Source organism: Indicator indicator, chromosome 22, assembly GCF_027791375.1.
Source record: "Indicator indicator isolate 239-I01 chromosome 22, UM_Iind_1.1, whole genome shotgun sequence".
Classification (NCBI taxonomy): Eukaryota; Metazoa; Chordata; class Aves; order Piciformes; family Indicatoridae; genus Indicator; species Indicator indicator.
Genome location: NC_072031.1, coordinates 15,821,675 through 15,844,862, shown reverse-complemented (window position 1 = coordinate 15,844,862; position 23,188 = coordinate 15,821,675). Strand labels below are relative to the sequence as shown.

Below are 23,188 nucleotides of genomic sequence, written 5' to 3'. Positions count from 1 at the left end.
GTCATGAGCCCCAGCTGAACAAGGCACTCCAGCATTAGAGAATCAGAGAGTGGTTTGGGTTGGAAGGGACCTTAAAGATCTTCCAGTTCCAACCCTGCTGCTATGGGCAGGGACACCTCCCACCACCCTCATCCAACCTGGCCTTGAACACCTCCAGGGAGGGGACATCCACAGCCCCCCTGGGCAGCCTGTGCCAGTGCCTCCCCACCCTCACTGCAAAGAATTTCTTCCTAATGTCCAGTCCCAATCTCCCCTCTTCTAGCTCAAAGCCATTGTCTCTCATCCTGTCACTACAAGTCCCTCTCCAGCTCTCCTGCAGCTCCCATCAGGTATTGGAAGGATGCTCTAAGGTCTCCTTGGAGTTGGACTTGTTCAGCCTGGAGAAGACAAAGCTCCAGGGAGACCCTCTGGAGGCCTTTAAGTACTCAGAGAGGCTGATCAGAAAGACTTTTGAGCAGAGCCTGTTGTGGCAGGACAATGGGAGAGATTCCTACTAGATGGAGGGAAGAAATTTTATACACTGAGGCTATAAACTGCTTGCCCAGAGAGGTGGGAGTCTGTGATTGAAAAGGACTTTGAGCTGCTTTGGTTGGCTCATGCTGAAGTTTCTCTACCTGGCAGAAGAAACCATCTCCAAATGAACAGATCCCTCCATGCTGCCTGTATCACTGCTGTCTCTAAGCAGCCTTCTCCTCTGGGAGAAGCAGACACAGATTAAATCTCTAACCTCTCCTTCCTGCACCCCACACCCCACCTCTCCTGAGCTGCTGAGTGGCTTTGACTCCACTCTGGCTGATTGAGTTCCCTTCAGTAATGATTCAGGCAGTGAATAAGTTCTCCAAAGGGACTGCTTTAAGAATGGAGTAACTGCAAACACTTCCAAATAAAGACAAATCTCCATCTCATCCCTGTGGTTTTGTCACTGCCTTCTGCTCCTCCATGTCTGGGGCAGCCTCCCTCTTCTTGTTCAATCTGTGAACACAGTTCAAACCAGCTGTGTGATAGTTGGAAGGCAACCAACATCCTGTTGTCCTCCTTTCCATTTTCTCTCCTAAGCAGACATGAAATGAAAGACTTGGGTGGTAATTCGTGGTCTAGACACTGTGTTGCCACAACATGCAGTTTATTGCTGAGCTCCACAAGAGCTCTTCTGGCTCAAAGGTTTATTGTGCTGTGACTCCTAACAGGCTCTGGAAAATGTCTACACAGTCAGGAGAGCTCCAGCTAAGTGCAGCTACAGCTAAGCAAGGGCTGATGACAACCCCACAATTGTCAGACCATATATTTTTGGGTTCTTTTTTTTTTTTTTTTTCCCTGGGATGCTGGTAAACCCTTCAGCCTGGCAGCATGAATGGACAGGAGTGGCCACAGTCCCTCCTGAAGGAAAATCCCTGCCTTGGGGGAAACTTCTTTCAAACATCTTGAAAACTCAAAAAGAAAGAAGGGAAGATCACTCAACCTTCAAGAGAAGAAAGCTCAACACCTAAACAGGCTGGACCTGGTGTGTAAGGGACAATGGAGGGCTTTGGGGAAAAAAAAAAAGAAGTTGGAATGGAGATCAGAAGGCAGAAATTCCATCTTCTGTTCCATCTGTTTTGCCTCACAGCATCCCAGAGGAAATTCTGCACCTCACAGGTACAGCAGCAACAGAGTCCCTGCAGATGTCCCACCTAGGAAGGATGTGTTGGCCCAGTCCTGCCCTCAAGGCAGTCTGGTTCAGTGCTTTACCCTCAAAGGAAAGATGCCCAAGGGTCCCAGTGGTGGTTGCCCATGCCCTTATCCCAAGCTGAACACACCACTCTGCCTCCCCAACAGCAGCTGGTGGCTCAGCAGGTTTCAACATGTGCATTGATACCCTCTGGGGTGGGCTGGCTTGGGTCTAGAAGGCAGTTTGAGTTCTCTTGGCTGCTCTCTGCTCCATGCACCTCCTGCCAGTCCTGTGGTGGTGATGCCAAACCCACTTGCCACTGGTGGGTTGGCTTTGTTTAGCTGGTACAGTGTGTTTTGCTTACAGCTCTTGAAATGTGTGCAGAGAGACCTGAGAGGTCTTCTGTGGCTGCAGCCAGTGACTGATTGATGGGGCTGGGGGTTACAAGGCTTTATGATCCTCCCCTCGGATCTGCAGACTTGAATTTATCCTTGGCCAAAAGCTGCTCTCACAAAACACCCAGAGTCCTGGCTCAGAAGGGCCCACATCCTGCACCCTCTCCTCCTGAGCTTCCTGGGCAGAGAGTGTCCTCAGCCAGCAAACACCCATGGGAGAGCAGTGTGGCTCTGCCTACATGCCAGCAGGGCTGATGTCATCCTGCAGACGCTGAGGCTGTGCCAGGAAAATGTGCTCAGCTCTGGTGTGCCTCGAGTCTATCTGATCCCAAAGCAAGAAGGGAGGAGAGCTGCCTGAGTTCCCTCAGCTGCTCCTCACAAGACTTGTGCTCCAGACCCTTCACCACCTTCCTTGCTCTTCTTTGGACACACTCCAGCACCTCGATGTCCTTCCTGGAGACAGGGCCCAAAAGTGAGCCCAGTCTGGCCTCACCTGGTGCTGCTGATCCAAGTCAGGATACTGGTGGCCTTCTTGGCCACCTGGGCACAGGTCTGTTTCTAGAGGAGGCTGAGGGGAGACCTCCTCACTCTCTGCAACTCCTTGCACAGAGGTTGGAGTCAGGTGGGGGTTGGCCTCTTCTCCCAAGTAACTAGCAACAGGATGAGAGGAAATACTGTCAAGTTGCACAAGGGGAGGTTTAGGTTGGATATCAGGAGAAACTTCTTCACTGCAAGGGTTCTCAAACACTGGCACAGGCTCCCCAGGGAGGTGGCTGGATCCCCATCCCTGGAGGTGTCTAAAAGATGCAGCAATGTGGTGCTGAGGAATGGGGTTTAGCACCAGACTTGATAGATTTAGAGAATGGTTGGAGTCAGTGATCTTAAAGGGCATTACAGGGCATCATTTGTTCCTTAATTGACACCATTAATTCCTTCCTCTACCTGCAAACACACCAGGAATCCCTCAGCCTTTCCAGAAACATTTCTTGATGTTCACAGCTCTCAGGAGAATAAACAAACAAACAAAAAATAATCCTGAAGAGGTCCATAAAGTCCACACTTTATGCACAAGGAGCTCAAGATAACTGGAAGCTAAAGCTCCCCTATGACCCCAGCCAGATAAAATAAACTTTACAAATATTTCCTGGTAAAGCCTCAGCTTCAGAAGAAATTACAAACAAAAATTATGTTAAAAACATTTCCATGGTCCAACAGTGGCTCTAATTCTTATTTAAAAAAAAACAAACAAAAAAAAAAAAAAAACAACAAACCAAACGACACCTCAGTTATTAAAGGAAAAAAATAAAGAGAAAAAACAAAAGCCTGCAACTCGAAGCTATTCCATCTGATTCCCACTCTGACAACTTGCTGTAGTCAGCCATTACCATGTGAATAGGGCAGTGATTACCCTCCTGCCACTGGAGTAGATTTCCATTGATTAGCCTAAAGCAGGGGCAGACTAATTTGCTTCACAAAGGTAAATTAAACTGATAGGCTCTAATTAGAGAAAGCTCCCTTTATAACCCAGTCTGGGCCATAAGGTTCTTTGCACTCAGCAGAGTCTCAAGAGGAGACTACAGCACTTTTCTTTGTCTCTTTTGAAGGCAAAACTCTTCCATCAAACTATGTTTTGGGTCCTGGACTGCAGATTCTCCTCATCCCATCTGCCATGATCAGAACTCAGATTCCACTTTGATTCAATTGCTCTGATTTTTGTTTTCTTTAGTTGCCAAGTTGAACATCTTGCTCCTTTAGGTGCCTTCTGACAGGTTCCTGTCAATGTTCCCCATAAACTACAGCCTGGTTCTCTGTCTTATGTTTGCCTTTATTTGATGTGTGCACCTAGAGAGGTGCAAGCAGGACCACTAGAGACTGGGGCTAAACGACCTGAACTCTTTTACAGGCTCACAGAATCCCAGACTGCTTTGGGTTGGAAAGGACCTTTAAAGGTCATCTAGTTCAACCTCTTTGCAGTCAGCAGGGACATCTGCAACTACAGCAGGTTGCTCAGAGGAACTTGCCCAACCTGACCTGGAATATTTCCAGGGATTGGAAACATAGAGATGAATTTTCACTTCAAGTCACACAGAATGGGTGAGGGACCTCTGGAGATCATCTAATCCAACTCCCCTGCTAAAGCAGGTTTGCCTAGCATGGTTGCATAGGAATATGCCTCAGAAGGTTTTGTGTCTGCAGAGGAGACAACACCACAACCTCTCTGGGCAGTCTGCTCCAGTGCTTTACCCTCTAAGTATAGAAGTTGTTCCTTGAATTTAATGTCAGCTTCCACCTGTAGCTCTGGCAGGGATCTGAGTGCCTATCTAAAGCTTTTATTTGGTGCAGCACCACAGCTTTGGACCTCAGGCTCACTACACAGCTACAGCAAAAGAGAAAAGATTCTGAAAGCTTCAAGCGCATTTCAAACCAGAAGTAAACCTTCCAATGGAGCAGGGTGGAGCAGGAAAAAATAATCACAGAGTCATAGAATCATAGAATGGTGGAGGTTGGAAGTGACCTCTGGAGATCATCAAGTCCAATCCCCCTGCTGAAGCAGCATCACCCAGGGCAGGTCACACAGGAACACATCCAGATGGGTCTTGAAAGTCTCTAGAGAAGGGGACTCCTCAACCTCTCTGGGCAGCCTGCTCCTGGTGTTAAAATTGGAGCACTTAACACAGCTCTGAATACTGGAAGAGCCTTTGAAGTGTTTCCTCCTGGTGCAGTCAGGCTCATGCACAAGCAGCCTTGCAGTGAGGTAGGTGCACACAAGGGGTGTGCTCCACCAACTCAGGCTGTAGGATTTGAGCCTGAGGAACAGGTCGGAATATGTTGCCAAGGAAAAAGTGTGCTCAAAGTGTTTCAAAGCAGAATGAAGGAGAATGTTCTCAGCCTGCAACAATCATCTCTGCTACTTGTTTTAAATTCTGGGTGCAGAAAAAAGCAGAGCAGAGCCACATTTATTATTTATTGTTTACCTGCTCTTTCTCTCTAATAAAGCTTCAACATCTGGACTAAACTACATCTGGATAGAAACTCCAGCACAGGAGGTTCCACCTCAACATGAGGAGGAACTTCTTCACTGGTAGGGTCACAAAGCTCTGGAGCAGGCTGCCCAGAGAGGTTGTGGAGTCTCCTCTGGAGACTTTCAAGACCCATCTGGATGTGTTCCTGTGTGACCTGTGCTGGATTCTATGATCCTGCTCTGGCAGGGGGGGTTGGACTCAAAGATCTCCAGAGATCCCTTCCAGGCCCTACCATCCTGTGATCCTGTGACTATCAAAATATAATCACAAAGGGGAAAATCTATTAAAAAAAAAAAAAAGGCAAAACAAACAAACAAGAAAAGGCAAACCAAAACTGTTGAGCACCAAGGCTGTAAAATACAGAATGTGGATCAAAAGCCCTCTGTGACGCACTGGTTTCCAGAGAAGAGGCAGCAGCTTTTAGCAGGAAGGCAATTGCCCAACAGTGCTCTGCACATCCTGATAACACAAATTACCAGCATAATACAGAGAGCTGTCTGGGAGAAAAACAGAGGCTAATGGCCTCAGTTAACACAAGCTAGGGCCATTCACAGATGTCCCCTGGCTAAGGTGGGGGCTTTGGTGTGCTTCGCTGTTTGGGTTATGGTTTGGTTTTGTTGTGGTTTGGTTTTGTTTTGTTTTGTTTTTTCCCCACTCTATCATCAGCTGCTTTTTAAAAGTAAAAAAACAAACAAACAAACAAACAAAAAGTAATAGAGGAAACCACTTGGGTCACAATAACCCCATCAATGCTACAGGGCTGGGGAAGTGTGCCTGAAAAGCTGCCCAGCAGAGAAGGACCTGAGGATGTGGAGCAACAGTGTGCCAGTGTGTGCCCAGGTGGCCAAGAGGCCATCAGCATCCTGGCTTGGATCAGCAATAATGTGAGCAGCAGGAGCAGGGCAGTGACTCTCCCCTCATACTCGGCACTGGTAAGGCCACACCTCAAATCCTGAGGGCAGTTTTGGGGCCCTCACTCCAAGAAGGACATTGAGGGGGTGGAGTGGGTCCAGAGAAGGACAACAAAGCTGGGGAAGGGACAGGAGAAAAAGTCTTATGAGGAGCAGCTGAGGGAACTGGGGGAATTGGGGTTGTTCAGCCTGGAGAAAAAGGAGGCTGAGGGGAGACCTCATTGCTCTCTACAACTCCTTGAAAGGAGCCTGGAGCCAGGTGAGAGTTGGTCTCTTCTCCCTATTAACAGGACAAGAGGAAATGCCTCAAGTTGCATCAGGGGAGGTTGAATCCTTATCCTGGGGGTGTTTAAAAGCCACAGAGATGTGGTGCTGAGGGACATGGTTTAGCACCAGCCTTGGTAGGGTTAGAGAATAGTTGGACTTGATCTTAAAGGGCTTTTCCAAACAAAACATTCCCATGACTCTGTGGAAATGTAATCCTGGTCTGTGTCACCTTCTCCCCTTTTTCTGACAGGTCACACATTTAACCAAGTGGCCCTGCTAAGCTCAAGGATAGATGCCATTTGTCAGAGGGCTCTGCTGGAGCAGGTGAATCTGCTGCACTCTCCATTATGGGTAGGAGTTCAAACACAGGCCTTGCTTCCAGGGAATAGCGGGAACCCATCAAGAGCTCAATTCAACACCTAAGTGCTTCACTTAAAAGTCATAATTGCTCTTCACAAGCCGTTTAGTTGTGGGGTTTTTTATTTTTCTCAATGAAACCTCTATATTTATTGACTTTAAGGTTAAAAATCCTTGGCCTCATTTTCAGGTGACACAGGCAGGTGTGACAGGATGGAGGAGCTTTGCCAACAGGCAGGTTGTCATCTAACCTTTGTAAACTTGTCTTACTTACTACTAATATTTGAGCAGCTTTAAAGTCTATCATCTGTTTCCTTGCTGAGCCTGTGATATTCTGTCAGGCAAACAGTTTTATTGCTCTCATTTCAGGCTGTCTGAATGTGCTTGCAAGCCACATCTGGGTCTGTTATGATTATTCTTCACAATAAAAGATCACTCAACAAATTCGCTATAAATATTCACTCAACAGATATTCACTTATCAGGGTGAAAACTCCAACTATCACCTGCTGCGTAAATTATGCATCTATGAGACGGACACCTCAGAGCTGCCAGGAGTTATCTTTAAGCTGTGTTTTGAACTCACTACACCTGTACAGGCAAGGTGTTCTACAACTTTTCAAGGCAAGGCTCACTATGATACTGCATTAATGCATTTGAACCCAAAGAGAAGAACTTTTCAGGAGTATTGTGTCCAGTGCTGGGCTCCCCTGTTCGAGAGAGACAGGAAACTGCTGGAGAGAGTCTGGTGCAGGTCACAAAGATGCTGAGGGGCCTGGAGCATCTCTGTGAGGAGGAAGGGCTGAGAGCCCTGGGACTGAGAGCCTGGAGAAGAGCAGCCCCAGAGGGGATCTGATCAGTGCTCAGAAAGAGATAAAGGGTGGGGGGCAAGAGGATAGGGCTGGATTCTTCTCAGTGGTGCCCAGGGACAGGACAAGGGGCAATGGGAACAAACTGGAACCCAGGAGGTTCCATTTGAAGGGAAGGAGAAACTTTTTTGCTGTAAAGGTCCCAGAGCCCAGAATGGTTGTGTAGTGTCCTTGTCTAGAGAGATTCCAAACCCAGCTGGCTATATTGATCCTGGGCAAGCTGCTGTGGGCAGGGGAGGTTGACTGAATGATCCTCAGAGGTCCCTTCCAGCCCCTACCATTCTGGGATTCAATGAAAATACAGCCAACACAGCACACAGAGCACTTATGGGTCTAACATCACCCATGTATTTGCTAGGAAAGATTTTAAAAGTCACTTTTCACCCAGACTCTGCAGTGCTAGTACAGAGATGGTGGCTGGTAACCTGCTAATTTCAGAGCAGCAGGGTAGTGGCTGCGGTGGGCCATGCACTTCTGCCTGTCAATGAAGAGACTGTTGGCTTTCACTGCTATCTCCTTCTCTAAATCCATCCGGGTGTCTTCCAGCTTCCTCAAAGACTCTTCAGATTCCAGCAGTGTTTTCTTCAGGGACTCAATGGTCTCTGTTAGTTCTTCAACTTCATTGATCAACCTGAAGAGAATCGCAGCAGGCAGTTAAAACAAGGAGCAGAAGCCAGCTGGTGCTCAAAACGACAAATGAACTGTAACAGGAATAAAGATCAATAGCTACAGAACCATAAAACTCCACAAAAAAATAAAAGGACCTCAGAGGTTCCACTTGGTCAAAAGCAGAGTTCACTTTCACAGCTTCTCTACAGAAGTCTCTCAAGATTTAGACAGTACCAAGAATGAATTTGGACACTAAGCACTGTGGAACTATCCACCATCACTTTCTCCCCCTGCATAGGACACTTGCACCAAGAACTGTAAGACAGAAGTTGTTAGGTCACCCAGTTTGGCTGGATCAGCATTTAGTTAAGCTTAGTTCTTGGTATGAAATTCTTATAGAAACTCTGGTATAAAACTCAACTACTAAAGATTGTCCTGGTTTGAGCTAGAGTAGAACTGATTCTGCTCAGTGCTGTCACTTCCCAGCTCAGGCTCTGCTCAGCTCAGGCACCTTCTGCAGTTCAGAGCCTGCTTCTAGCAGGGAGAAGCTGATGGGGAGAGTTCCTGCCAAGGGCTGGGCTGCAGAAAGCCTCTGCCTGAGACTTGCTCCTCTGCACACCAAGGGCACTGCCACAGCTTGTGCAGGAAGTTAGAGGTGGCAGCTGTGGGGAGGAGCAGACAGAACAGGTGACCCTCAACTGACCAACAAGGGATTGCATCCATGGATGGCATCTTCAGGAGGAATCACCAGGGTCAAGCTGCTTCTTCACTGGCCAGTGTCCCAGGAGGACCCTGTCCCTTCTGTCTTTGACCCCAGTCCAGGAGTTCCTGAATCCAGTTCCAGAACCCAGCTCCCCAGTCTGGTTCCCATCTGCTGCTCCAGTCTGGGACTTTGCCCAGCATCAGTGATGCCAATGTTGCCATCACTGCCATCAGGGGTGGGGTTCCATATTGGTTTGTGTCTCTGTCTCTATTTCATGGAATTGTTCTTCCCATCCCAGCTGGTTTAGTTTCCTTCCCACCCCATCAGTCTCTTTTTCTTCTTCTCTTTCTTTTCCTTTTGGGAGAGGCAGAGCTTCTGTCATTCATCTGGTGGCCAGTGCTATCCCTCAACAAAGATGATGGTTGCACCAGGGATCAGGAAAGACTCTTGACTTGAAAAGCATCTAAACTTTTAAAGAAGCAGCAGCACATCATTTAAAAGAAAGAGCAGCAACCATTTGGGAAACAGCACATCACTTCAGCTGAGAGTCAGCAAGCCTGAGGTGCTCCACTGCACTCTGCCTGCAGAGGAGACAGGTATTTATTTCCTGAGAAAATAAGAGTCCTCTGTGCTCTGCAGTCCAAGCAAGTGCAGCCAGTGTAGGCCTGGCAATTAAACATATGCTCCTTCAGCAGAGGGCTTGCATGTGTCCTTAAATCCCACTAAAGGCAGTGTACAGGCTGAAGAGCTTGCACATGGATGGTTTGATGAATCAGGACCTTAACTGAGTGTGCCTGAGGTGATCTAAAGCACCTGGATTAGCTGTAACCTCTTCCTCACTGCACAAAGAACAGCTTTGAATGGTGAGCACCTTTGCTAGCAGGGTATTGTAAGTCTGAAAAAGCTGATTCCCTGCTTTCCCTAAGGGAAGGAGGAGAATCAATTACAAAGCTTCTAACCAGATCAAGACTGACAAAGGTGACACTCAGACCTTTCATTTGAAAGGATTTGATGACCTCCAGGTTTAAAATGGATTATGACTGCAAATGAAATGCCACAAGAGGGATGTCTGTGGTGTTCAGCAGTTGTCTCAGACTCTTGAGTATGTTTAGAGCATTCACATTCTCAGCACTTGAAGCACAGTTACTTGGCACACAGTCCACCTTGTGGAGAACTTCTGCTACCAGCAAAAGGGTTGCAAATGAAAAGGGTATTTTCCTCCCAGCAATTTCAGTCAGTTAAGTGATTTCTGACTTACAGCAGAATCAAACCTAGTAATAAAAACTAAAGGCTACATGTTGCCAATAAAAACTGCAAAAGCTGTCTGACATCACTTCTGGATGGAACGGACACCTTGGAGGACTTATTTCCTAATGTTTACCTGAATTGGGCCTCATCTCTGCAGAGCTCTACGTTGGGCCTAAAGGACCTGTTGTACAGCCTGGTCTGAGCAACTTTCATTGGGGCTTCTTTGTCTTTGATGGCTTGTTTGAGGGCAGCAATGCTGGCTTCTTCAGCTCCAATCTCCTTAAGGACCTAAAGCAGACACATAAGAAATGTCAAACACAAGATCCACATTGTCTCTGTTCATGTTGTGCATTCACAGACCCAGTGAATCACTCAAACAGTTTTTTACCTCCTATCTGGCCAGCAAACAGAAGAAATAGAAGGACGAAAGTTCTTTACTATGAAGGTGGTGGAACACTGGAACAGGCTGCCCAGGGAGGCGGTGGAGGCCCCCCCACTGGAGACATTCAAGGTCAACAAGGTCATTAACTCTGAGCAACTTGCGCTGGTTAATGATGTTCCTGCTTCCTGCAGGGTGTGTGTGTGAACTAGATGATTTTAAAGGTCCCTTCCAACCCAAACCACTTTATGGAGTCTATGAAAAGTATATTTGACCTCTTCATTTCTACTACTACACTGAGAACTTGATCTTTGGTCTCAATAGAGACAGAAAATATCTTTCAGCCTGTTCAATAACTCTCCCATGTCTCCTGACAACACAACCCATCTCCATGAATTGTTTTTAAATGTAAATGATCCAAATTCAAGTCACTGTGAATGAGATTGAGAACTGCTGATCAGCATGGAAATGCCTGGATTTCTGGCACTAGGGAAGAAAAAGTAAAAGATAGGAAATTCTGAATCCCTTCTCCCTCATAATCACTGACTTCTAGCAAAACTGAAGTGTACCCAGCTGTCATTACCCAACAGGTGCTAAAGAATGACTTCCCAATGGCCTAACACAGAACTAGGAGATGCTCCACACTGGAGAAGAAGCAGAGGCTGAAGAGACCTCTCATCACTTGCCAGGAACTGAGAATGATGACATTACTGAAGCACAGCATGGCTTACACTGCATAAAAGTGACAACCAGGAGAGCCTGGGAAACCTGGCCCAAAGCTCAGCTCCTTGATCACACAGTTTTGGGGCTTAGTTCAGTCAGACATGGAAGAAAGTGTTTAATTTTCTTCATATATAAGTCCACTCTTTTGTTTAGAGAAAACAACAGAAAAAGCTGAACTAGAGCCAGAATCCAGCTGTGAAGAGCCTTATGAGACAGGAAGAAGACAACAGAATATTGTTTGATACCTGACAGGGGGTAAGACTTTTTTTTTTTTTCTAGAGGATCAATCTACTCTCAATCAGAGGAGAAGAGTAACTTACTCTTCTCAAATGATGCTCTAGTTTGTGCTTTGCATCATCCAGCTCCTGGCAGCGCTTGGCAAAGGCCTCGTTCACAGCAGCACATTGCAGCCTCAGGTCCTCAGACACATCGTGAAGGACGTTGTCAAGCAGGGCACGAAGATTGATGGAAGCTGCTTTCTCTCCTTCTGCCCTAGAGATGTTGTCATGACTGAACTTGGCCCATGTCTCTGGTGTTGAGGCACTGGAGGAAAAATGGTGTACACATAGGAACCTTGCTCATTTGTTTAAGCTGCACTTAAGAAGACAGCAGGTCAAGGGAATTTTGTCTGCCTCTCTGCTCTGCCCCAGTGAGGCCACATCTGGAGTGCTGGGTCCACTGCTGGGGGCTCCCAGCTCAAGAGAGGCAGGGAGCTACTGACTGGAGACTACAAAGTTCCTGAGGGGCCTGGAACATCTCTAAGGAGGAAAGGCTGAGAGCTCTGGGGCTCTTTAGCCTACTCACCTCTCCTCAAACTTCACTGAACTGGGATGGAACTGGATGTTGGTGCTCTGGTTACTGTATCTGCCACACGTATCATCGATGTTGTAAGTTTCAACTTTGTCTGACCAGTCCATTTCACAAACCTCTTTGTGATATCGATTCAGTCTGGAAAGCCATTAGTAGCACACATCATTAGTGGAAAACAACACAATCACACAGCTGTCACAGGTGCTCCTGAAGCTAGGCTCTGAACTTTGGGCTTTCAAAGAGCAATGAGAATATAAACTTTCATTTTCACCTAAACAAACACTCTCCTACAACAATCTCCTAGAAGGACAGCAAGCTTGATGTGTTCACCACCACCCTAGATCTTCAGTACTCTTCTGTGCCTATTGAAGGCTTAGAGCTCTTATAGTCGGAGGCAGAGTTGTTGGATTTTGAATTTTACATGAACGCCATAAAACACAGAGGATTGTTTCAATAGAACCATAGAATTCTTTTGGTTGGAAGAGCACCATGGGCATTAAACCATGTCCCAAAGTGCCATGTCCACACATAGTGGCAAAAGGTGAGGTCATCAGGGAAGAACAGGTAGGAGGTTGCCCAAGAAAATGCTCCTCCTATGATGAGGCATCAGAAGGTTCATCTTTTTTTTTTTTCTCTGGTACAAGAGTGGCTCAAATCTAAGAGTCAGTCTGGAGAAGAGAAGACTCTGAGGAGACCTTATTGTGGCCTTCCAGTATCTAAAGCAGGCCTACAAGAAAGCTGGGGAGGGACTTTTAGGATGTCAGGTAGGGATAGGACTGGGGGAAATGGAGCAAAACTAGAAATGGGGAGATTCAGATTGGATGTTAGGAAGAAGTTCTTCCCCATGAGGGTGGTGAGACACTGGCACAGGTTGCCCAGGGAGCTGGTGGAAGCCTCATCGCTGGAGGTTTTGAAGACCAGGCTGGATGTGGCTGTGAACAACCTGCTGTAGTGTGAAGTGTCCCTGCCCATGGCAGGGGGGTTGGAACTGGATGATCCTTGAGGTCCCTTCCAACCTTAACAGTTCTATGAGTCTATCTCTAAAGTGACCCTAGATCATTCTCTGAGCCCTCCTCTTTGTTCAGGAGCACATAGACAGTGTGATTTGTTTTTGGAAGGTACAAGTGCAGTGATCTTCAGAGTTAAAAATGCTGCTTTGCTGTCAATTAAATGTCACACATCACCCAAAAGCCACTTCTCAGTGCTTAACAGCAGATGTCACTGTCACCTCAGGAATGAAAAAGACTCTGCTGGCCAATGATGCTAGAAGATGGTGCCAAATAGACCTAAAGTGATCTTAAAATATTAACAAAAAAAGCAAAACCTAGAGTCAGTAGACTTCTCACCCCCCTAACTGATGTAACAGAACTACTTTAAATTATTTTACCTTTACAGTCTTTTTAAAAACAGTATTTCCTTTTATTTGGTAGGAAAGAATAAACTGGAGCAGATAAAAACCCAAACCCAAACCCTAAACCCTAAACCCTAAAATATCAAGGTTTCCAGCAATGAACTCCTTCAGACTGATGCACATTTGGATTCAGGTAGCATCTTTTCCAAAAGACCTCTGATAAATGAAAAGCAAATATTCCTTTTGAAGTGCAATGAACATCCATACAGATCCAGCAGGTAGAGTGAAGCTTCATATTTTAAGTTCATGCTGACAGCTGGTGGGAAAAAAAATCACCTTGAAAAGATCCTTTGATCAAATAAATTATTTTAACAGGGTCTATACTATGAATGTATCAAAGATGTAACAAAGCAGAGTGATGTGCAGGTGATAGAGAATTGGAGAATCCCAGCATGGTGAGGGCTGGAGAGGACATCTGGAGATCATCCAGCTAAACAGGGCACCCCCAGCAGCTTGCTGAGGATCACAATGGCCAGGGGAGGTTGGAATCTCCCCAGAGAAGACTCTACAACCTGTCTGGGCAGCCTGCTCCAGGCCTCCAGCACCCTCATAGCAAAGGATTTTCAAACAGGGTAAAAGGAGAAGCATGCCTTAAAGCCTTGCTTACACTTTCCAGTCTTAGATTCCAGTAGATGCAGTTTTTCTATTTTCCAACACTAAACTTAAGTGCAATACAAGTTCCTCCCCATGAGCCAGCAAAGTGTCACCATGGCCAAGAAGATCAGTGGTATCTTGGGGTGTATGAAGAAGAGTGTGACCAGCAGGTCAAGGGTAGTTTTCCTCCTCCTCCACTCTGCACCAGTGAGGCTACCTCTGGAGTATTGTGTCCAGTGCTGGGCTTCCCAGTTCATGAGAGACAGGGAACTACTGGAGAGAGCCCAGTGTAGGCCACAAAGATGCTGAAGGGCCTGGAGCATCTCTGTGAGGAGGAAAGGCTGAGACCCCTGGGGCTGTTGAGCCTCAGGTATCCTCCTGCTCCCATCACTCTGTTAAATTTCAACACCAAGTGCTCTTTTCAGGTTTAAATGGAATTCCCACAGCTCCTGAGCCTGACATTGGTAAGATCTTTACCCACTGGGCATTGTACCCCTACATGTCAGGAATTCTTTGGCTATAGCAATTAACTACTGAGGTATTGTGATCAAATTCTTACCTCATCTGGTTAACAGCTTGCATCAAAGTTCTTTTCAAAAGCTCCTGAACATTTCTGATGAGTTCAGCTTCCTAGATAAAAACATTGAGACCCCTGTGATATCCAGAGCAGTACAAATGTTCCTGCAGAATAATCTGACTTCAACAGTTGTGGATAAAAACCTAATTTTTGCTTATTGCCCACTCTTATCTGTTATTGCAGACAGGATTTTCTGAGGAGTGAGCAGATGCTGAGATAAGTCAGGTCCAACTCTGGGGCAGCAGCAGTTAATGGATGGGTGCCTCACAAAAAAAGTCTGTGTTCTGCTAGAGGAAACACAATACCTGAATTATCTACGTGGCCTTGAAGAAGGGAAGAATAAGGCAATATATATCTGTAAAATACAACTAAAGATCTAAAGGGTGGAGGTCTTGAGGATGGGGCTGGGCTCTTCTCAGTGGTGGTCAGTGATAGGACAAGGGGCAATGGGCACAAACTACAACTCAGGAGGTTTCACTTGAACTTAAGGAAAAACTCCTTGACTTTGAGGGTGCTGGGGCCCTGGAGCAGGCTGCCCAGAGAGACTGTGGAGTCTCCTTCTCTGGAGAGATTCCAAACCTGCCTGGGCATTGTGACTCTGAGTAAGCTGCTGTAGGTGACTCTGCTTTAGCAGGGAGGTGGGATGAGAAGATCTCCAGAGATCTCTTCCAACCCCACCATGCTGGGATTCTGGGATTTTAAAACTGAGGAGGACACTGTCTGCCCTGTAAGCACAAACTCAGACACAGGAGGGATGTGCAGGGATGTGAAACAGCAGCTCAGCTTCTCTGGCAAAATGTTGGCTTCCAGAACATGCTGAGTCCTTGCAGACACCTTCAGAGCCTGCTGCCTTTTTCTGCAGTAAGCATTTTATCTGTATACAAGGGATTGGCTCCTCAGCAGATCCCTGCAGCTCTCCAAACCCCCAGTTTGTCTGATGTATGGTGATAAGGTGCTGCTTAACATAAAGCTGTTCCATGGCATAACCACTTTCCTGTGAGTAATGTGCAGAGTTTTACATGAGAAAAGCCTTTCCTTCAGCAGCTAAGGTCTCTCACATGGAAAGAGTGAAATAACGCACAAATCAAGAATTCCCTGGTGGAATGACCTAAAACAAAACTGGAAAATGGATTCTCTGATGAGGAGATATGCATTCAACTGTGACATTTAAAACTGAAGATACAATCCTCAGAATTAATAGCAGTCTAAGACTAGGGAGAGAGAATAAACAAGGGTGAATGACAAAGAATTTTTCACAGTTATCTACTAAATGATTTCTCTTAACTTTTTAAGCTGTTAAAAATGCAGGTTGTATGGCTGGGAGGAGCTGTGGCACTGAGTGAAGATGAAGATCCTTTGATTTAGGTCTTTCAGTCCTGGCTGTACTGTTAGGTATCAGGGTACAACCCAGGTTGCTGCCTACTCATACCTGTGGCTGGCTTATGGAAGAAGGTCCACATGGCATGATGTGGGAGAACATCAACACAGCATGAATGCCTGGCAGGAACCACTTGCTCGGAGGAGCGGAAACTGGAAATCTCATATACTATGTGGGTAAATTCAGACTAGATAGAAGGAGGAAATCTTTCACATTGAGGGTGGTGAGAGCCTGGTCCAGGTTGCTCAGAGTGGTAGTAGATGCCCCATCCCTGGAACCATTCCAGGTCAGGTTGTTTGGGGCTCTGAGCAACATGCTCTAGTTGGGAATATCTCTGGAGACTGCAGAGTAGATGAGCTTTAAAGGTCCCTTCCAACTCAAACCAGTCTATCACTTTATGATCCTGTGATTTATACAATGCCTTGTCTGCTCCTTCACATTTTCTTTGCAGAGTAAATTCCATCAAGAAGCATTGTAAAGAGAGCAGCAGCCAGGAGCACAGCTCTCCCAGATTTTATTATTTCAGCCATCCAGTTGTGGGTGGTTCCCCATCAAAGTCCTGGGGGAAGATCTTGGGGTTTAGCCAATGTTACAATAGATGACTTTTCATGTAGTGTGTGCACAGTATTGGATTGGGAATTCATTTGAAGACTCAGTCTGCAATAAGGGAGGAAAAGTATGTCAACAGTTTTAGTAGCTAGAAAGCATCTCTGCTTCAGAGGACAACATTAATAGAGCTTTGCATTTCTTCAGTTCATGAGAGGACTTGGTAGATAAGATGTCTGCTTTTTTTCTCATTTTTCACATATACATCTTCATGTGCTACTTATTAAAGTGAAATACTGTCAAATCTGAAGTCATCTTGGCTTCTTTTCAACTGTCTCCTCCACAGTTAATACTAATAATAAGCCTCTGTTATGATAAATGGTTGTCAATTAACAGGGAGAGAACATTTTAGAGCACAGCATGCCATTTATTTTATTACAGTATTTAATGTTTATGATGCAAAAGTTGGATTTTCCTCACATCTAGTGATAAAACCATCCCAGTTCGTGACTTTCTAAGTGTCTAATTAATGGTGCAAAGGAAACATTGAAGAGCAGATGTTTGTGCCTTTCATGAATTTACAAATTTAGCTTTCTTACAGCCTGCATTTTTACAGCAGGGACTTGTGGATGTCAGCAATGGGCTAAATACAGCAGCCAGGGAGAGGAGGAGAGAATGAGAGAGGAACTCGGAGGAGCTGGGAGAACCCTGTGAGTAAGGCAGTGCAGTCATCCTTGACTACAAATCCAGCTCCATCCATCCACCAGTCACAACACAGATGTACTGCACATCATCCCAGCACATACAAGCAAGCTAGCTTGCAGATCTCCCTGGATTTAGCCCTCAAACAGTGTGGAACAGGCAAGCTGTTACTCATTACAGCTGTGGGTGAAAGCTCATAGAATCATAGACTCACAGACTGGTTTGAGTTGGAAAGGACCTTTAAAGGCCATGTAGTCCAAACCCCCTGCAGTCAGCAGGGACATCTGCAACTAGAGCAGGTTGCTCAGAGCTCCAAAAAACCCTACCTGGAATAGTTCCAGGAATGAGGCATCTACTATCTCTCTAGGCAACCTGGGCTTCCTTCTTCCTATCTAATCTGAATCTCCCTCTTTCAATTTAAACCCTCACCCTTTGTCCTGTCACAACAGGCCCTGCTAAAAAACCTGTCCCCAGTTTTCTGGTCATCCCCTTTGAGTATGGGAAGACCACCAGAAGGTCTCCCTGAGCCTTCTCTTCTCCATGCTGAACAACCATGCCCACACCATCATCACTGTGGTCCATGTCCCTGCTGTGCTGAGGACTCCAGAGCTGGCCCCAGCACTGCAGGTGGAGTCTCAGCAGAGTGCAGCAGAGGGGAAGAATTCCCTCTCTCCACCTGCTGCCCACACTGCTGGGGATCAGCCTGGGACACAGTTGGGTCTGGGCTGTGAATGCATGGTGCCAGCTCATGTCCAGCTTTTCATCCACTGAGAATCATTTCAAACTCCAGGATCTGCAGATGCTGAACATAAGCACTGCCCTCCTAACTGAGCTGTCTAGGTACAGGACTGTCCTGCTGCCCACTGGTTCCCTTGGTGAAGCGATTGATCACAGTGCTTGTAAATGGTGTTCTGTTGTTTTCCTTGCCCTGGCTCTGCAGTCAGCAGGAGCACGTGCCTACATCTGTAGCTTTTCTCCACATTTTTAAACTTCAGTTTTACACAGTTGATAGGATCTTGGCTAATCCCTTTGTCTTTAGCATCAGGGAATAGCTGGGGCTGACTTTATTGTTGAAATAAACACAACAAATCAACACTCTGAGGCTAGGGTAAAAAAAAAAAATCACTTAAATACAAGTACATCTACTTACTCCAGAGTCATCTCTGGCACCCAGTTAATGAGTCCACGACAGTGGGCATGTGGAAATAACCTTGAAATGCTGCAGACAGGCAGCTGAACTAGGATTTATTGACAGCACACCACCACGTGGCAAGTCCTTTGCTGGGGCTTACGTTTTCAATATTAAATGCTGGCACATAAACAGAGCAAAATGTCATTACACTGGTGCAGAGGGGATTCAGAGGAGACCTCATGCAGGTTATGAAGGTCAAAACCCTCCTCTGAAACAGATTCATGCACTGCTTTTTATGAATTCAGGTATTTGCAGTGCAGCAGCACAAAGAAAGAGAATGATCCAATTTGAGTGATTCTATTTTCTTCCTTTACTCATCAAATATCGTTCTTTACTGGGAAAAAATTGTGTCTTTCCACTGCTTTTTCTTAACCAGAACTGCATTAAGAAGAGATGAATGTGCTGTTAAGTGGAGTCAATGAACTTCTGAGTAACAGCTGATTTTACTGTGTCTGTGTGGAGCTTTCACTTAAATATCCTCATCCCTCACTCCAGCAGTGGCTGTACCACAGTAAGAGAACTAACTATGACTCCATGTTGCAAAGCAAATAGGACAGATGAACTGGAGCCAAAACTCCATAAAAGAAAGAGATGGTGTGCCAAAAAAACCCCAAACAAAACAAAACAATGGAAATCCCCCAGTATTATCTGGTTGTATGAAACCTCCACAGAGATACATCTGTTTGCTGTTTGAGTCACCTGAAGTGATTCCTACTAGCAGATACTGAAAGTTCAATTTCCTGCAGAGATTCAAGCCTGCTTGTATTTGCTGTTGTCTCTTTAAATGTCACCTGCCAAGGGGCTGCTGGAAGATGGTTATCTCAGCAGGATGCTGTGGGAACAGGGAAATGTTCTTCACTGCTGCAAAAAGATGAAAGCAGGAACAAAACCTATGTCCTATGAAAAGCTGTTCCATGACTATAGTCCCTCATTCAGAAATGCTCTTCCCCCAGTGGCAGATTTCCTCATGAGAGGTGGCAGGGACACAGCAAAGATACCAAAGATACTGGGCTGCTAGCAGGAGAGGAGGAACTGCAAAGGAAGGGAGATGTCCTAGAATATCAATTAACTGTGTAATTAAAACTGCAAGGAAAAGAATCTGTTTGCTAACACAGATGACTTTTGGAAACCATTTCTTCTTCTTCTCAGTCTTTTACACAGGAAGAGAATAAACTACTCCTGGTCTCCCTTGCATTACCAGTTGTGAAGAGAGCTGAGGTTAGGAAGTTACTGGACACTAAGCAAACACCATACAGAAAAAAGCATCTCACTCCTTTAGTGACAAAACTTGCAGAACTCCTCCAAAGAAGCAAACCTTGTAGCACAGAGCTACCAGTGAATGGAGCCACAAACTCAAAAATCTGTGCAGTGAACAGGCAGAATTCATAGAAGAGCAACTCTGAGTGATAAGAATTATTACTCACTTTTGGAGAGAGTAAGAACTATGAGGTACCATCTGATCTCTTGCAGTGAAGGAGGTATAGAGGTGCAGCTTAGCCATAGCATCATAGAATTTTTTTAGGCTGGAAAAAGATCTTTAAGATCATTAAGTCCAATCATTAATCCAACACTGTAAGATCACCACTAGACCATGCCCCTCAGCCCCACATCTGCATGGCTCTAAAATCCCCCAGGAATGGGGACTCCACCAGCCTGGGCCAGTCCTTGACAATCCTTTTGGGGAAGAATTTGTTCCTCATGTTCAGCCTTCCCTGGCACAACATGAGGTCATTTCCTCTTGTCCTATCACTTGTTACTTGGGAGAACACTCAAGACCCACCTCTCTCCAACCTCCTCAGATAGCTGGAGAGAGAGAGAAGGTCTCCAGAGAGCTGGCAAAGCCACCAAGGGCACATTTTAACATCTCTCTACAAATAGTTGTGCCATAAAATCTATTCCTCTCTGAAAATGGGAAGGATTTCCTCTGTTATTACGTATTCTTCATTCTGCACCGCAAAGGTCATTGGCATGGCAACAAAATCCTCATTTCTCAAGAGTCCATCTGCTGCTGCTGGTACACACGCCTCGTCTGAACTCACATCATTCCTTCCTGATGACATCCTGCTTGGCTGCCGAGGCTCTGTCGTCACGAGCACACAATCCCAATTTCAGGTGATGATTTAGCAGCAGTAGATGGACTTTTGAGCAATGAATAAACTATTCTCTGAAACCAGGAATAAAGAAATACAGCAGAGAAATCCTCACAACTTCTCTAAAATATCAGCAGCTGAAGAAAGCAATTTTTTCCCCTCTAAATTCAAATTTGCAACAATTCACAAAATGAAACTTTAAAATATCCTCTACGTTAACTCTCACATGTTTCTATTTTTCACTGGAACAACCTCTTAAATATTGGTTGTAATTCACCAGTTGTACATAATCCCTATTCAAAGTCATAGAATTATAGAATTGTTTATGTTGGAAAAGACCTAAAGATCATTGAGTCAAAGCATTAATCCAGCACTGCCAGATCACCACTAAACCATGGCCCTCAGCACCACATCCACACAGCTTTGAAACCCCTCCAGGGATGGGGACTCCACCACTGCTCTGGACAGCCTTTTTCAGGACTTGACAACCCTTGTGGGGAAGAAATTGTTCCTCACCTCCAATCTAAACCTCCCTTGGTGCAACTTGAGGCCATTTCCTCTTGTCCTATCACATGTTATTTGGGAGAAGAGACCAGACCCCACCTAACTCCAACCTCCTTTCAGGGAGATGTAGAGATTGAGGTCTCCCTTCAGCCTCTTCCTCCAGGCTGAACAACCCCAATTCCCTCAGGTGCTCCTCACAAGACCTGTGCTTCACCAGCTTTGTTGTCCTTCTCTGCACCTGCTCCAGCACCTCAATGTCTTTCATGCTAAATATTGATCAATATTATCATGCTAAATACTCTCATGCCATCAACTATGTAAGCCTCTTCAATATTTTTCGAACAACAAATATTAATCATCTGGTTTAATCGGTAACTCATCGTGCATCAACTTCCACTGTGTATTGGAGGCTGCAGGCAAATAATCATTAATTTATTTGTGTGACACTGGAGTATGTATCGTTCCAGAATGAAAAATGACCCATAATCTGTTCCCTGGGACATCTACAGCCAGGATAATTACATCAGCTTTGAAGGGAAACTTTGTGTACTGTTGGACCTCAGTGACAGATGTCAGCTGGAGTCAAGACTCCTCTGTGGGAGAGGAAGGATCAAGCAAATCTCAGGAGACTGTCAGATTTCTTGAAGTCATCCTGTCAGAAATACTCTCTGTCTGTGCCCCCTCGCTTGCCTGGAGCTCTCATCTATGCAGGAGTCACACGACTACCTTGTACTGTTCATTGTGATGTCCTGCAGAACATTTAAATTCAGAGGTTGTGTTGAGACACTGAATGTAGTACAGTGTTGGATCATCACCTCATCATGAACCTTAGCAAGAGTTAAAGGTAAGGGCAGAGACTGCCAGATTTGGACAGCTTGAGCATGCAAACAGGCAAGGAACATTTCACTGGTCCTGAATCACACAGAATCATACAGGATATTCTGCTTGTTGGGTACTGAGTTTTTTAAAGTGTAACCTTGTACGGAGGAAGGGACTTTAAGCCAACTGGAGGCTGGAAGAAGTTGAATGCCAAAATAGGACACCTCATTCAGGAAACCACTGATTTGATTTTGTTTGGATCTGGTCTGAGAGGGGGATCTGATCTCCTTTACTCATACTCATGTGATTTTAAATACTTTTTAAACAGAGGAAGGATTTCAAACAATCCTTCTTAAATTTGGGTGTGACAAGACAGAGCCCAAGCAGAAGCTACCTTCATGAGCTGTAGTTACCACCTCCTGAGCAAGCTGCCCATTATTTGAGACCAGAGCAGCACTAAGAGAGGCCTGCCAGCAACCTTTAACACCCTAACATGCTGCTCACCTTCAGCAATTCTCTCTCCACCTCATCATTGACCAGGTCTGGGGGTTGTCTCCTCTCCCGACACTGTAGGTTATCAGTGGCAATGGTATAGGCCAACTCGGAGGCATCGAGTGCCCTTTCCAGACGCAGCTTCTGGGCTGCGAGCAGGTTAGTTTCTGCATCCAGGTCCTCAATCTCCTTCTGGAGCTCAGACTTCCAGAAGTGTAGGCCCTGCAGGCGCTGGCCGAGGGTGGCTGTAGAAGCTTGCTGAGTACGCTGGGCAGTGGCAGCAGCATGGTCAGCCAGCTCCTTGGCCTCTGCTCGGCCATTCTCAGCCTGGTCGCAGCCAGACGAGGCCTTGTGGTACAAATTAGAGTTGCTCTGGAACCACTCAAAGGACAGGTACTTGGCAGTACAGAAACCGGCTGTGGCCAGGCCGCTGGAGGAGTCGGGCCCCGTATTCAGTGCCAATTCGTACACCTTCACGGGTAGGTCCGAGGGGGGCACGGTCTGAGGGGCCGGCTCCTTGGTCATCAGAACCTTGGGCTGCGCCATGGCGCCTGGCCTCCTGCTAGGCCGCGCTGCGTCCTCTCGTCGCCGTGGCAACGGCAGCAGCCAATGAGGAGGCGGGTACCCTCCTGGCACTGCAGGGAAACCCGCGGAGGCCGCGGGGGAGCGGCAGCCACCAACCAGAGCGCGGCACCGTCCCGAGGACGCCTTGGATAGGAGGAGCGCCGCTGGCCTGCTCCCGCCTCCAAGCCGCTTGTTGCTGCGGCAACGGCCACACCAGCGCGGGGCCGGGCGGGTGCCATGGCGGCGGCCACCGGGGGTCGCGGGGAGGGAATCCCGGGGTGGTCTCGGGGTTGAGAATGGAGGACTGGGCCCCTCAGTATTGAAAGATAATTGAAGGGCTGCAGCAGGTCCAGAGAAGGGCAATGAAGCTGGTGAAGG

General features: G+C 46.4%; 1 protein-coding gene across 1 annotated transcript; it reads right to left on the bottom strand.

The window, feature by feature from the left end:
• Window positions 1-7,868: 7,868 nt before the first annotated feature.
• On the bottom strand, window positions 7,869-22,792 carry TEKT4 (tektin 4). Its single transcript, XM_054390882.1, has 6 exons — window positions 22,259-22,792; window positions 14,506-14,576; window positions 11,936-12,079; window positions 11,452-11,674; window positions 10,163-10,317; window positions 7,869-8,100 (listed from the first exon to the last, which is right to left on the bottom strand). Exons 1-6 carry the CDS (start codon window positions 22,790-22,792, stop codon window positions 7,869-7,871), a joined length of 1,359 nt encoding a protein of 452 aa, XP_054246857.1.
• Window positions 22,793-23,188: the final 396 nt, after the last annotated feature.